Below are 15,147 nucleotides of genomic sequence, written 5' to 3'. Positions count from 1 at the left end.
TTCCCCTTCCCGAGTCCAAGTGATCTCATTGTTCAGTTCCCACCTATGAGTGAGAACATGCGGTGTTTGGTTTTCTGTTCTTGTGATAGTTTGCTAAGAATGATGGTTTCCAGCTGCATCCATGTCCCTACAAAGGATGCAAACTCATCCTTTTTTATGGCAATACAAAATTCCCTTAGCCTATCTTAAAAAGTTTTCTTTCTTTGACAAACCATGACAGCTTACAAGCCATATAGTTTTCTTTGGGGAACCAACACCATTTACCCATTAGGGATGCTCCTCCCAGATCCAGTTTTTCTTTTTGAGATCTAGTCCCTATTTTTGTGTACCGCACCTCTGTTTCTTGTTTGATGCATGTATATTCCTGCATTTGGTAAGATTCATTTGGTTGCAGACAATGGAATTCAGAATGTCGCTAACTTTAGCCACAAGTGAGAACTTGTTGGAAGGTACCAAGATGCCACCCACAGGACTACCTGCCAGGAGGAGCAGATGGCAAACAGGAACTGGAACTCTATGGGGCACCAAGAAATGGTCTCTCCGTCCTTTGCTTCTGCTTTGTTGTGTATATCTGATTCATTTCTTCTTTCCTGAGGCCAACTGCTGTTTTCTGCTCATTAATCCACGAGGCCAAATGTGGCCAACAATGGGTCTCCACTTCCCTGTGTTCAATTGCCACCTGCTGGAGAAAAACTTTTTTTTTTTGTCCCAGATCCAAATTTCCAGACTGGTCCCTTTGGGCCAGTCAATCTTGGCCTGCAGGGCTGGTTACAGGATCTGTGAGGCCCAATGAGAAATAAAAGTGTGGTAGCCTTTATTCCCAGAGCGGGGGGGAAGTGTCCATCGTAGTACTCAGCGAGCTTCTCCATTTCTTCTGTAGTCTCTTTTTCAACTTGTCATGGTGCTTTTTATTTTCTATTTACTGTCATTCTAAGTAAAAAAAACTCTAAATTTTAAATTATTAGCAAGCATTTTACCATTCATCTTTATATCAAGCAATGCCAGTTTTAAATGTAAATTTCAGAGCATTTAACTCATATGCAGAACCACTGAAATTACACAATTGGTGTTTTGTGACTTGTTGGCCAGAAGAGACAAACACAAACCAAACTCAGGAAGACTGAAAGCAGGAAGAGAGGATGCCCCCAGGTTTGCCCAAGGGGGATGCTCTTTCAGGCCTGGACATACTGGATGAGCTGGGGGAGTCCAGACCCTTCCAGGCATCCAAGAGCCCTATCAGTCACCAGCCACATGCACTGAGACCCAGCCAGGGAGGCAGGGTCTAGGGAAATTAGTCCAGATGTCTCCCCTTTCCACAGCCTTCCCCAGCCAGCCACAGCAGACTAACCTCCAACGATCTCTAAACCTCTGTGCTATGACACACTCAGCACCTGGGCTGGGGGTGGGCAGAGGTTTGCCCCCATCAAGACAGTTCTAACAGGTTCCCCGGTGATGCTGCTGCTGCTGACCCTTGCCCATCCTGGAACTCTGAGAGCTGGCTGAGATCCCAGGCAGGGCAGCCAGGGGCTGCTCCAGGGCTGTGAAGGGCTCCCTCTGCAGATGGAGGAACTAGGCCTCCCAGCGCCTGTCCCTGGAACGTTGGCGGCTTCAGAATGGACTTGCCCTGGAGGCCGGCCTCCTGCTGCTCTGGGAAAAAGAGGGAACAGAAGAAAGCAATCCCTCACCTCGGCGGGGACTCCTCCTGGATTAGCATTATCTAGGTGAAGAAAGTGAGACCATCACCTACCAACCAGATAACTCACTCCACCTCTGTGGGGAAACTGGCAGAGCAGCAAATAAGCTTCCTTAACCCCGGTGTGCCCTCACCCTGCTCGAGAGCTCATGGGCACATGTGTTCATCTTCAGGCCAAAGAGGGGGAGCCAGGGAGTGACAAGAGTGTCACTCCAGGAGAGTCACCCACGGGGTGTTAGATCCCCACATCTGCACTCCCTGAAATATAATCAATATTTTCCAACTGTTCCTAATCTGACCTGTGCAAATGGAATCTCATTCGAACTTGCATTTCTCGTCATAGTAACTCATAATTGCTTCTGTGTTTTGCCTTTTCATATCCTTTGACCGTTTTTCTAGCTAGTTGTCTTTTCCTACTGATTGACAGGAGCTCTTTGGTTTTTGTTACTTCTAATCCCTTATACATGTTGCAAAATTTTTTATTTGCCATTTCATCATTTGTCTTTTAACTTCATAATGTGCCATGACTACCCATGTGACAGGCTCTTTGAGCCTGTTTTCTCATCTGAGAGATGGGGAAGTAGCCGCCACACTGGCTTAGTGGAGGGTCCAATGAGGGAACATCTATGCTGCACTTGGTCGGCCACATCATCAGCTCCCAATAAATGCTGGCAGCTGTGGCTGCCGCTGCAGTTTTATAACCAAACTTCTCTGTATTACAAAGACCCCTGAGCCCCAGGCTAGCACCGTGAAATATAAGCACAACAGAACACACTGAATGCCAATCAGATGCAATTTGGGTCATATCGACTTTTCATTTTGTGGGGTTGCTGTTTAAATGTTTGCCAAAGTTGGAAACAAGATTGAAATTTAAGGAAAAGACAAAAGGCCATGAGAGTCGGGCTAACACGAACTTCTCCCTTTGTCATGACCCCTCCATCAGGTGGTCCCTGAGTTCTGCAGCCTCGAGGAAGGCCTGCCCTATCTGGACACGGTGATTGCAGAGACGCTGAGGATGTACCCACCGGCTTTCAGGTGTGTAGCAGCCCCCTCCCCTGCCCCGGTCCCTATCCCCTAACCCTACTCCATGCCCCATCCTGCAGGTCAGGGCCCTCCTCCATCAGTTACCACATGTGTTTCTGGAGGGCAACGCCTGAGTCCTGGGTTCCTTTGTATCCCCCAGGACACCTCAGATATCTGGCCCACTTTCCTATAGCTTAACAACCTTCTCAAAGCTTCACTGGCCTTTTCTTAACACTGCCTTCCTCCCCACCCCAAGCCAGCCCTTTGGTCTCCTAGCCTTTGTTGGCTTTTGCCATTTCCCCTGCCTGTTCATTCATTATTCATTCATTCAGCAATTGTTTACTGAGCATCTACTCTGTGCCAAGCACTGGGAAATCAGCTGTATATAAAACAGATAAAAGTCCCTGACCAGTCTTGGAGCTGGCATTCCAGTAGGGGACTGTCTGAGTCCTGGGAGCTCCTTCCTGCCATCCAACACCCCCAGCTGTCCAATCCTGGAGCTCCAACATGACTCACCCTCCAAAACGTCTTACCACCCCTCAGGACGTCTGTGTTGGGCTTGCCTCACCTGGTCCTCCCTGCCCTTCCTCCCCAGCACTTTGAGCTGTAACTATACTTCATGTTATATTCTTGGAAGCATGTCTGCCACTGCATGGCATTTCACTAATGTACACACCAACCAGCCGATCACACCAAGCTGTGGGTATCTTGAGAGTAAAACCAACTATTGTGCTTCGTTCAAACTCTCCCAAACAAGGCACTCCATAGAGAAGGGCATCTTAATTCATGTCCCCAGATCCTTACAGAGAGTGAAATAACAGCCAGATTTCAAGCTCTAGAAACAAAAGCAGCATAAAGCATTGTGCTAAATTCCACTCAACACTCTTATGAATTACTAGATCACATAAACCATATGGAGATACCTTTCACCATTTTTAAAGAGAATGTGTGGATGATTTGAGGGTATCTCAAAATGATATTTCAACACAAAAGCATTACAAATAATGCAATTGTAGATATTGTCCAAATACGCAAGTCCAGAAGCAAATACAGAAAATTCCAGTGGTGTGATTGGAATTACATTGTCCTCAAGCACACAGGGTTTTGGGTTTTGGTGCAGAAGCAGGCCAGTCACTCAGGGGCTCTGTGCACCCTCTCCCCATGCCAGCATTAAGACCTGATGTGCAGCCCTTCCCTGATCTCCTTGAGAGTCTCTTGCAAACTGTCATCCAATTCTTTCTTTCTTTCTTTCATTTATTTATTTATTTATTTTTGAGATGGAGTCTTGCCCTGTCCCCCAGGCTGGAGTGCAATGGTGTGATCTTGGCTCACTGAAACTTCCGTCTCCTGAGTTCAAGCAATCCTCGTGTCTCAGCCTCCCAAGTAACTGGGATTACAGGTGCCCACCACCGTGCCTGGCTAATTTTTTGTATATTTAGTAGAGATGGGTTTTACCATGTTGGCCAGGCTGGTCTCAAACTCCTAACCTCAGCTGATCTGCCAGTCTTGGCCTCCCAAAGTGCTGGGATTACAGGCCTGAGCCACCATTCCCAGCCTTATTTTTTTCATAATTGATATCCAGCTTTTTCCAAGGGGATTGTGGGCAGCTGGTGTACATGTTAAAATAAAGTTGAAGATAAAGCATTCAGTGATCAAACAGAACAAAGGCCGTTTAAAGGAAAGAAGGCCTTACAGGGTCCCGGCTGATAGGTGGGGTCCAGCTTTGGCTTGGTGACCGGGGCTCCTGGCCAAGAGGGAGAGTAGCCAAGCCAAACAGGTGTGTTCTCCAGCAACAGGACAGCACAGAAACTGATCAATGGATGCAGTACTTCCTGGACCTAAACTCAGCCATGAATCCATCAGACAAGACCTTGTATAGATGTCATGTTGAATAACAAAGGGGTTAGGCTCTTCAACACGAAAATGCGGTGGCCAATTCTCCACTGACCCGTTATAAACAGCAGAGCAGGAAAGGAAGTCGGCACAGGTGGACTAGGAAGCCGGTGATCTCACCTGAAGACCAGACAGAAACTAGAGAACCTGGATGAAGTAGTTAGAATTCATCCAACAGGTCTAGAGGGTGTGTCAGAAGACCATCTCAGCCCTGGCCTTGGTTTACTGTGTGATTGTGAGCCCCATGCTGCTCCATGCCTCTCCTTCCTACAGGTTAAAAGGGGACATATGCCTGTTTCATTGGCCCTGCAGAGGCGGGAGAGAGGCAGTGGGTGGCATAGGTGGAACTGCAGTGCCCGCTCAGCTGCATGCAGCATGGGGTGTGCAGAGAGGAGCGCCAGCACTGGTAAGGCAGGAGAATGGCCAGCTTCCATCCAGCCTCACTCTCCTGAGCCACCCCTTCCCCACACCTGCCCCAAACCTGCCCTGCACCTGCACACCTGCCCCACACCTGCCCTGCACCTGCACACCTGCCCCACACCTTCTCCACACCTGCCCCACACCTCCACACCTGCCCCACACCTCCACACCCACCTCACACCTGTCCCACACCTGCCCCACACCACCACACCCACCTCACACCTCCACACCCACCTCACACCTGTCCCACACCTGCCCCACACCTGCCTCACACCTCCATGCCCGCCCCACACCTGCCTCACACCTCCACACCCACCCACCTGCCCCACACCTCCACACCCCCCCACACTTGCCCCACACCTCCATACCCACCCACACCTGCCCCACACCTTCTCCACACCTGCCCCATACCTCCACACCTGCCCCACACCTCCACACCTGCCCCATACCTGCCCCACACCCACTCCACACCCGCCCCACACCTGCCCCACACCTCCACACCTGCCCCACCTCCACACTGCCCCACACCTCCACACCCACCTCACACCTGTCCCACACCTGCCCCACACCACCACACCCACCTCACACCTCCACACCCACCTCACACCTGTCCCACACCTGCCCCACACCTGCCTCACACCTCCATGCCCGCCCCACACCTGCCTCACACCTCCACACCCACCCACCTGCCCCACACCTCCACACCCCCCCACACTTGCCCCACACCTCCATACCCACCCACACCTGCCCCACACCTTCTCCACACCTGCCCCATACCTCCACACCTGCCCCACACCTCCACACCTGCCCCATACCTGCCCCACACCCACTCCACACCCGCCCCACACCTGCCCCACACCTCCACACCTGCCCCACACCTGCCTCACACCCACTCTACACCTGCCCCACACCTCCATGCCAGTCCCATACCTGCTCCACACCTGCCCCATCCCTGCCCCACGCCCACTCCACACCTGATCCACACCACCTCACCTGTCCCACACCTGCCTCACACCCACCCCACACCAGCTCCACACCCACCCCACACCTGCTTCACACCTGCCTCATACCTGCCCCACACCCGCCCCACGCTCGCTCCACACCTGCCTCATACCCACCCACACCCGCCCCACACCTCCATGCCAGCCCCATACCTGCTCCACACCTGCCCCACACCCGACCCACACCTGCCCCACACCTGCCTCACATCCACCCCACACCTGCCTCATACCCGCCCCACACCTGCCCCACACCGCTCCACACCTGCCTCACACCTGTTCCACAACCACCCCACACCCCTCACACCCGCCCCACACCCGTGCCACACCCATCCCACACCTGCCCCACACCCACGCCACACCCGCTCCACACCCGCCTCACACCTGCCCCACACCCACCCCACACCTGCCTCGCAGCTGCTCCACACCTGCTACATTAGCATTTTTCACCCTATCAGCTCTGCTGGCTTTTCTTGTCAATCACCAGATATGAGACAGACAAGGTGTTACAATTCTCACCCAGACCAGAGGACAATCTGCTTCTGCTCAAAGGATTTGGGGGTGAATGTAGGGAGAGTGAGCATTTTTATTATTTTATTTCATCTCAAAAAGCGTGTTGACCTTTCCCAAGTGCTGACACAACTTGGACTTATTCATAAAAGAAAATCAGAATGGCCCTTGTGGGAAAACACAGCAGCCCTGTCTGAGTGCCACTGAGGTGACTGAGTTGCTGTGCGGTGCAGTTCTGAAGCTTCTGCTGGTCTCTTACGTGGCTCAGTCTGCGGGGAAAGGAAGGCTCTCTATTCAGATTCCAGGGTGTCTGCCTCCAGGTCCAGGCTGTTTCCAGAAAAGATGAAAAAGCAGGGTGCCAGAGAACAGCCTCGTCTGACCCCTTTGGAACTGAGGGTACAGACATCACAACCCCCAGCTGCCTGCCCTGGTTTCAGCACTGGTGTTTGCTATTGGCTCCAAGCACATATAATTGTATTAGCAGCTTAGGATCTCAATGGGTTCTCCCAGCCCTGGCCTTTTTTCTGTTCCTCTCTGTTGCATGAAAGGCTCATAACAGAGAGAGGGAGCGGCAAGAAGCCACAGGCTGCTCTTAATGTCTTATGGGCAGCAACAGGGCATAACAGTAATTACTGTAATCATTGCATTTCCTTTAGGGTATTTAGGGAAGTCTAATCCTACAGCTTTAGTAAAATTTACAGCTGAAGTAAAATCCAGCATAGAATTATTTTTAATTTTTAATTATTTATATTACCAAACTAGCATGCTTATACTTAAAACACACACACACACACACACACAGTCCCAGCCGGGCGTGGTGGCTCACACCTGTAATCCCAGCACTTTGGGAGGCAAGGAGGGAGGATCACTTGAGGTCAGGAGTTCAAGACCAGCCTGGCCAACATGGTGAAACTTTGTCTCTATTAAAAATACAAAAATTAGCCGGGCATGGTGGCAGTAACCTGTAATCCCAGCTATTCGGGAGGCTAAGGCAGGATAATTTCTTGAACCTGGGAGGCAGAGGTTGTAGTGAGCCAAGATAGTGCCACTGCACTCCACCCTGGGCAACAGAGCGAGACTCTGTCTCAAAAAAAAAAAAAAAACACAGTCCCTTAAACAATGGAGAAGAATTAAAAAAAAAAGCACCCCCCCCCCCGCCATTCTCCATCCCAGTCCCATCCCCTAGAGAAGAGAAATTTAAGTATTCTTCTAGAAATGTTATGTTCATATATAAGCATATATAGTCTACCCTTTAAAAGTAAAGCATAAATGAGATTGTGCCATTGCCCTTGGGTAAAATGAACAATCTGATGAAATATTTTCCTCTCTGGGAGAAGAAGCTATCAGTAGAGACATAGACAACAGAGACTCACCAGGACTCACTCAGAGAGGCCAAATTCACAAAGACAGAAAGTGGAAGGCTGTCTGCCAGGGACCAGGGAGAGGGGAGGGGAGGGAGTCAGTGTTTAAGGGATCCAGAATTTCAGAGGAGGAAGAGGAAAAAGTTCTGGAGATGGATGGCGGTGCTGGTTGCACAATGAATGTACTAAAACCACACAACTGCACACTGGAAAATGGTTCAAATGGTCCATTTTATGTTCATATATATATATAACCACAATGAAATAACAAACAGATAGGTGAGCAGATAAATAACTAAATAAACCCAGCCTCACCAGGACCAATTCTGGTGTTCCAATATTCCAGAATTATCACGGCAGCTGATGGACGGTTTGAGACTGTCCTCATTAGATGTTCTCACGTCCTGTGTTAAGGACTTAAGACTCAGAATCATGGATTCCAGGCGTGTGGGAGTGGTACAGACAGGAGCAGGAGTGGGAGCCCGTGTACAGGATGCGTTAGGGAAACAGAACTTTGCTATGTAGGGAGGGTATCTCGAGGCCAAGCCTTGACAGAGGCTGTGACCAGTGTCTCCTCCCAACCCCGTGTTACCTGGGATAGGAAGTGGCCTGAAGTTTGGATGCTAGGAGGCGGGAAGCGGGGCTTGGTTTTCTTGGGCTTGGTTTTCTTGCTGTGAGCCAGATCTGTTGGAGTGGGATAATGCTGAAGTCAGAGAGAGACTTCTCACTCGAACCCTATAGTCACAGAAGTAGTTGGGGAGGGGGTGGGCTGAGAGGTACAGGGAGGTGATAAAGAGAAGCTGGGGCTGTAACTCTGCCCTCGTCCTAAAAGGCTCTATCTCATCCTTTAAAATCCCAAATCAACTGTAACCAGAACTTTTTTTTTTTTTTTTTGAGATGGAGTCTCGCTCTGTTGCTCAGGTGTGCAGTGATGCAATCTCAGCTCACTGCAACCTCCGCCTCCTGGGTTCAAGTGATTATCCTGCCTCAGCCTCCCGAGTAGCTGGGACTACAGGCGCATGACACCATGCCTGTATTTTTAGTAGAGATGGGGTTTCACCATGTTGGCCAGGCTGGTCTCCAACTCCTGACCTCAGGTGATCCACCCACCTCCACCTCCCAAAGTGCTGGAATTACAGGCATGAGCCACCGCACCTGGCCATGACCAGAACTCTTCAGAGCATGTGCTGTCAACACTCAAAGTCCAAAAGTCTACCCAAGTTCAGGAAGAGAGTGGTTCTTCAGCTCTCCACCTCAAATTTTGTTTCTAGAAGGTTGCATGTAGGTCTGAAGAGTGACAGCATGTTTGTTTAACAGGAACTCAAAGCCAGCAGATCAGGAAAGGATACTTAAAAGGTTTGGAGTTTGGGCTACAAAGGTTTAAGGTAGGTCTTTCATGGCAAGGAATGTTTGAAATTGGGCAAAATGTATGACATAACAATTTAGGAATGAGTGGATACAGGTAGGCGAGCTGAAGGGAGTTCTGACAGGTAAAACTGTTGTCTGGTAAGTGAACTGTTTGCTCAAGTCAGCAAACCATTGTCCTGATAGGAAAGTGATTTGCTCAGACAAATTAACTTGCATTAATTTCCTGAAGCCAACAGTGAAGTTATTTATTGGTTCAGAGGTTTATTTTCCTTAGCAAGAATTTTCTGGAGCAGAGAGGAAGTCACTGACACAGGTGGTCTCAATGCTCAGTCCAAGAGTTGAGTTGTGTAGCTCCAAGTAGACTCATTTCCCAGGGTCACCTGCTGGGCCATAATCAACAAGGTACAAGCTTAAGAGAGCCATGCCGGGTTTTCAAGTTGCAAGGAAGACAGATTCACTGGTGTTTTCTTGAGTCACGGGTGTTGGTTTTAAGAAACTGATGAAGTAAGGAAGCTAGAACTCTCCCAGGAACCAGGAACAGCTCTCACTGGCAGGCCTCAAGGAGGAGACCCAAGCTGGGGGACTGGAAAGTGGTTCAGATGTTTCAGAAGCTACAGTAGCTCCAGCAGTCAGACTGGGGTGTGATCTCACAGCATCAGGAGCCCTGAACACTGGCCCAAGGCTCAGCTTTGAACGCAGCTTGACCAGGTAAACCTGGAGACTGCATCAACACCAGCAGCCTCCAACACCCCTGACCAGCTCATGGCCTTAATCCCAAACCCAGGTCCTAAACTACCTTTCACTGTGCATCACAAGTCACTGCCTGTCTTCCTGGCTTCCGATCTGCTGCCTTCTCCGATTCATGGTCTCACTTCATCCATTGATTGCCCTTGACTTTGAGCTACAGGTTTCACCAGCTAACTGTGACTCTAGCCTCAGCTCTGGGGCCACACAGCCTCAAGCACCTGGGTCTTGCCCCAGCTCCAGATGCCTGTCCTAGGTAGCCCATCCTTGGGAAGAAGCCGACAAAACTGCATATCAGAGACATAGCTCTGGTTGTCATGAGAAGACTGTATTGGAAAGAGGTCAAGGAGAGACAAGAATCTAAACTAAGGAGATGGTAGTAAAACTGGAGAGATGGCAACGTAAGAAAGATCAGTGATGAATCTGCAGATGGGGAGGGACGAGTCAAGGATGGCTTCCAGTTTCTGGCTTGCTTAAGCCTGTGTGGGAAACAGGAGGAGGAGAAGATTCTGACGATCTTCTGCAGCTCAAGTCAACTTCGAGGATTCTGTGGATCACCCAGGGGAGAGGCTGGGTCTGTGGGTAGAAATAGACACCTGGGGTTCAGGCTGGGGCTGGGGTAGGAGGCTTAGGAGATAATAGAAATTGAATCTGGGAGTGCGGATGAAATCCCTGGGAAGCGCCAGGATTTAAGAGGCTGGTGGATGCAGAAGAGCCTGCCAATGAGAAGGAGAAGGAGCGCCAGCGATGGAGGAGGAAACCCACACAAATAATGTCTGAGAGAAACACACACACACACATAATGGTAAAGATGATGGACGATGGACACAGGCAGGGCACGGTGGCTCATGCCTATAATCCCAGCACTTTGAGAGGCCGAGGTGGGCGGATCACTTGAGCTCAGGAGTTCAAGACCAGCCTGACCAACATGGTGAAACTGCCACCCATCTCTACTAAAAATACAAAAATTAGCCAGGCCTGGTGACACACACCTGTAGTCCCAGCTACTCGGGAGGCTGAGGCAGGAGAATCGCTTGAACCTGGAAGGTGGAGGTTGCAGTGAGCAGAGATCGTGCCACTGCACTCCAGCCTGGGTGACAGAGTGAGACTCTGTCTCTCAAAAAAAAAAAAAAAAAAGAAGAAGAAGAAGAAGAAGAAGAAGATGGACACAGCATGAACAGCAGGTGAATCTGGGTAAGGGATAAGCAGGTATCTTATGTACTACAACTTTTCTGTAAGTTCAGAATTATTTCCAAATGAAAATTAAAACAGAAAAACAAAACAAGGAAATGTACAAGAGGAAGACAGGTAATTACATAGACAGACCAAGTCAGATGAAGACTGAGGAGTATTCATCAGATGTAGCCACAAATGTTCTTTGGGGATCTTGGCATGGGTACCATCCATGGGAAGGAGGGGACAGAGGCCAGGCAGCAGGGTTAGTCAGTGAAATGGGAGGAGAGGAAGCAAGAGGGTGAGTGAGGTAAGAGGCTTGGCTGTGAATGGGAAGATAGGATAGGCTGTGGCCCAGGAATGCCCCTCCAAGCCCCCACTATGGAAGCTACCTTCCAAAGCACTTTGCACCCCAACATGGGGCACAAGAGGGGCCTTCAGTGCTTGACAAATGGATGCATGAAAAGATGGATGCGTACATGTTCAACAAGGAGCAAGCGAGCCTAGCCTCGGGGTGGCAGGCTCCCGGGCAGGGAGTGTTAATGGGGCGGGGGCTTGGGCACCCTGGGAAGGGGGCTGAGCAGGGGATCCTGTGTCCCCCAGCCTCATTCCACACACCGTGTTGCCTGCCTCTGATCCCCTTCACACTCAGACTCTGCTTGCCCAGGCCGCCCCAAGCTCTGCTCATCTCTACTCTGCACCCACCCCCCAACCTGGTGTTTCCCTCAGGTTCACACGCGAGGCGGCTCAGGACTGCGAGGTGCTGGGGCAACGCATCCCCGCAGGTGCTGTGCTAGAGATGGCCGTGGGTGCCCTGCACCATGACCCTGAGCACTGGCCAAGCCCAGAGACCTTCAACCCTGAAAGGTGAGTGCTGCCCCTTTTAAAAAGCTCTGAAGGCATGTGTGTGGGATATAAATTTACCAGTGGAGGCAGCAGCCAGGAGGCACAGACTTAGCAAAAGTGTCCCCAAATAGTCAAAACTTATGGCAATTCAGATAGATGTTTGCAAGGCATAATTTCCAAAGGAAATAATTATACCATTTTTTCAAGGTCCAAACTGAATCCAGACATTTAGCATTTCAGCAGCCCTGCATGCAAGAAACAAGGCAATTTCAAATGATTGTCTTCCATTCATTCAAGCCAGGACATGGGATACAGGATTGTATTTCAGGTCTGCACTGGAAAGTAACAGAACATCATTTCCTTTTTTAAAAACGGGCGTCTATGCCAAAACAACAGCTTCAGCTAATGTCTCCATGACTCTAAATTCATGGGATCTGCTGGTTGACCTGGGTCCCCTCCTTCCACCACCTGGCTTTGGTTCATTATCTCATTTCTGGACTCTGTGATTGGAAACATCTGAGCAGGCGGCCACACCCTGGTCCTCATCAGAACCACTCAATACCCCCTCTGTGTGCGTGGTCTGGCAAGGGAAGGGGTGGCCCGGCACCAGTTGTGTTTTCACCTTTCATGGCTCCAACTGAATTCAGCCCAAGTCTACAACCCAGTCACTGGGAAAGCGTGAGCAATGGGATCTACACAAATAATATTCCACAGACATCAGCTCCTAAACACGCTGCAGCCACAGGGCTTACAACCTCACAATAAAGCCCGGGGTAGTAAAAAGTGAGCTCGCTGTTACAGAAGAATGCCACCTAGCTTCACTGTCTTGGGCTGCACGCTGCAGGCAAATGCACTACTTGGTAGGAGATTCAGCAGTTCTGAGGAAGGGCCTCCAGCTCTCCAGGTACTGCAGCTCCCAATGGTTCAGGTGTCCAGTGCAAGGGCCTGCAAAGCAAGCATGGGCAGGAGAGGTGCTGCCAGTGTGGTTCAAGAGACCTGCAGGGCAAGCCAGTAGGACACACCCCCAGGATGGGCCCGGGAGGTGCTGAGGTGCCTGGTACCCTGCCAAGGAAGTAAGCAGGTGGCGGCTGGGCCATCCTGTGTGAGGGGAGGTGGTGCCATGGGCCCAGGTGAGGACTAGGATCGCCAAGCCCTGGGGTTCAGGGATGCCGTGTTTAGACTCTGATTGTGGGTGGCGGTGAGTCTGTGGGCTTATTAGCCACACACCGAATTCCTAAGGAGAGGCAGGGAGGGCGCTGTGGACATTCCAGGTGATTCTGCAGATTCAGCTCTGCCTCTGGGGCTGTGCAGGAAGACAGGAGGCCAGGAGCAGAGAGGGACTGAGGCTCAGGAATGAGCAGCCATAAGCTCCCAGAGCCTTAGGGACATCCTTGTCTCAGATGTAGGGGTGGCTCAGCTGGAGTACAGGGCTGCAGAGGGGAGGGAGAGGGTGTTCTGAGCCAGCCCTGACCACACGGACCTGCAGGTTCACCGCTGAGGCCATGCAGCAGCACCGGCCCTTCACGTACCTGCCCTTCGGGGCCGGCCCACGGAGCTGCCTCGGGGTGCGGCTAGGGCTGCTGGAGGTCAAGTTGACACTGCTCCACGTGCTGCACAAGTTCCAGTTCCAAGCCTGCCCTGAGACCCAGGTGAGGCCCCACTGCTCAGAGGCAGGGGTGGGGGTGGGGGTGGGGGGGCCACCTCAGTTCTCTGCATGACAGCGGGCCAGCCCGGGGGCAGCATCAGGCTCTGCCTCCGTGAGCCTGGGCGAGCTCCTTAACCTCTCTTGGCCTCAGTTTCTTGATCCGTAAAGTGGAGATGATAATAATAACACCCTCTACCTCTTAACGTCCTGTGAGGATTCAGTGAGTTCACACAGCACTCAGATAAGCCCTAGCACATGTTAAATCATTGTTATTAGTATTGTTCTCTGCACATCAGGGCTGGACCTCACCTTGCTGTAGCTCTTCTCACTTCCACAAAGGGCACAGAGACAATGGCATTTGCAGTTGTGACATGCGCCTGCCTTTGTGGGGTGGGGGGGGTGCATGGCTTGTCCTACAGAAGCTGGAGACACTTCCTCTGGCTCCTCCTGACAGAGCAAGTTGCTGTCTGCTTGAAGGGGAAGCTGAGGGGTTTCAACTCCTTGAAGGGTACCCCCAGCTTTGCCTTCCCCTCTTGTGCAGACACTCACATGTCCCCAGGGCCACAGCCTGGTCCCTCTCACAAGTGGTGACACAGACTCTTCCCAACAACATAGGCCTTCATTCCTGAGGTCCCAGACTGGTGCACAGACCCCGTCCTCACCCAGAGAGCTGAGCTCCCCTGAAATGGGGCCCTACCCACTTTTGCAGCCCTATTTCCCCCGCACATCACACACTCCCGATCCAGCAGACCAATTCCTCAACAGGTCAGGGAGCCTATATCACCCCCTTTCACACTCACAGCAATCCCGCAGAGTAGGAGTGACTATTCCCATTCTTTAGATGAAGAACTAAAGCTCAGAGAGGTTAAATAACTTGCCTAAGGCCACACAGTTGGACTGCAGGCTTCGTGACGGCAGGGACCCAGCCTGTCATATTCACTGTTGGACTCTGCAGCATCTAGCTTATTATGTCAGGCGCATGACAGGTACTCACTCATTCATTCAACACGAATGAGCAAATGGATAAACAGCCAGAGATGCAAGAAACGGGGGTCCTCACCCAGATCCTGCTCACTCTCAAGCTCTCCCTCCTTCCTGACATCCGACTGCATCTCTGCACAGCGTTGGCTATTCCCTGTCCATTCCGACCACTGCTGTCCCCTGCACCTATCCTCATGCTGGTCCTGCCACCCGGAACCCTCTGTTCAGCTGCAGACCTGGACAGGCAGGCACAGGAAGGCATAAGGACACAGTGACAGACAGCGACAATTCTAGATTGAAACAGGCAGTGCCTCTGACAGAGAACATGGGACCAGCTGCTGGTCCTGGAGGAATAATGAGCTTGGGTGGGGGACACAGTCTGAGGTACTGAAATTGAGCGCGTCCACACACTCTAGGCTGGAGAGAGGGAGGGGCAGATCGACAGCGCAGAGCCAAACCAAGCGAGGTCAAGTGGCAGTCGGAGGAGCAGCC

At 51.2% G+C, this 15,147-nt stretch overlaps 1 protein-coding gene across 7 annotated transcripts in view; it reads left to right on the top strand.

Moving 5' to 3' along the window:
- The window catches only part of TBXAS1 (thromboxane A synthase 1), a 190,326-nt gene that overhangs the window by 174,223 nt on the left and 956 nt on the right, over positions 1–15,147 (top strand). For 3 of the 7 annotated variants that reach the window (XM_033193245.1, XM_033193244.1, XM_033193251.1), the window contains 3 exons: positions 2,637–2,728; positions 11,913–12,050; positions 13,516–13,678. In XM_033193245.1, coding sequence (XP_033049136.1) covers positions 2,637–2,728; positions 11,913–12,050; positions 13,516–13,678 — 393 coding nt within the window. Of the gene's footprint in view, positions 1–2,636; positions 2,729–9,215; positions 10,941–11,912; positions 12,051–12,236; positions 12,934–13,515; positions 13,679–15,147 lie in introns of those variants that run through there. The other 4 variants (XR_004432958.1, XR_004432957.1, XM_033193246.1 and 1 more) reach the window with 3 other exon arrangements.

The sequence above is a fragment of the Trachypithecus francoisi genome, unplaced genomic scaffold (assembly GCF_009764315.1).
Source record: "Trachypithecus francoisi isolate TF-2019V2 unplaced genomic scaffold, Tfra_2.0 Lachesis_group4, whole genome shotgun sequence".
NCBI classification, from domain to species: Eukaryota; Metazoa; Chordata; class Mammalia; order Primates; family Cercopithecidae; genus Trachypithecus; species Trachypithecus francoisi.
Note: the sequence above shows the minus strand (reverse complement) of the source record. Positions and strands in the feature narration are given on the sequence as shown.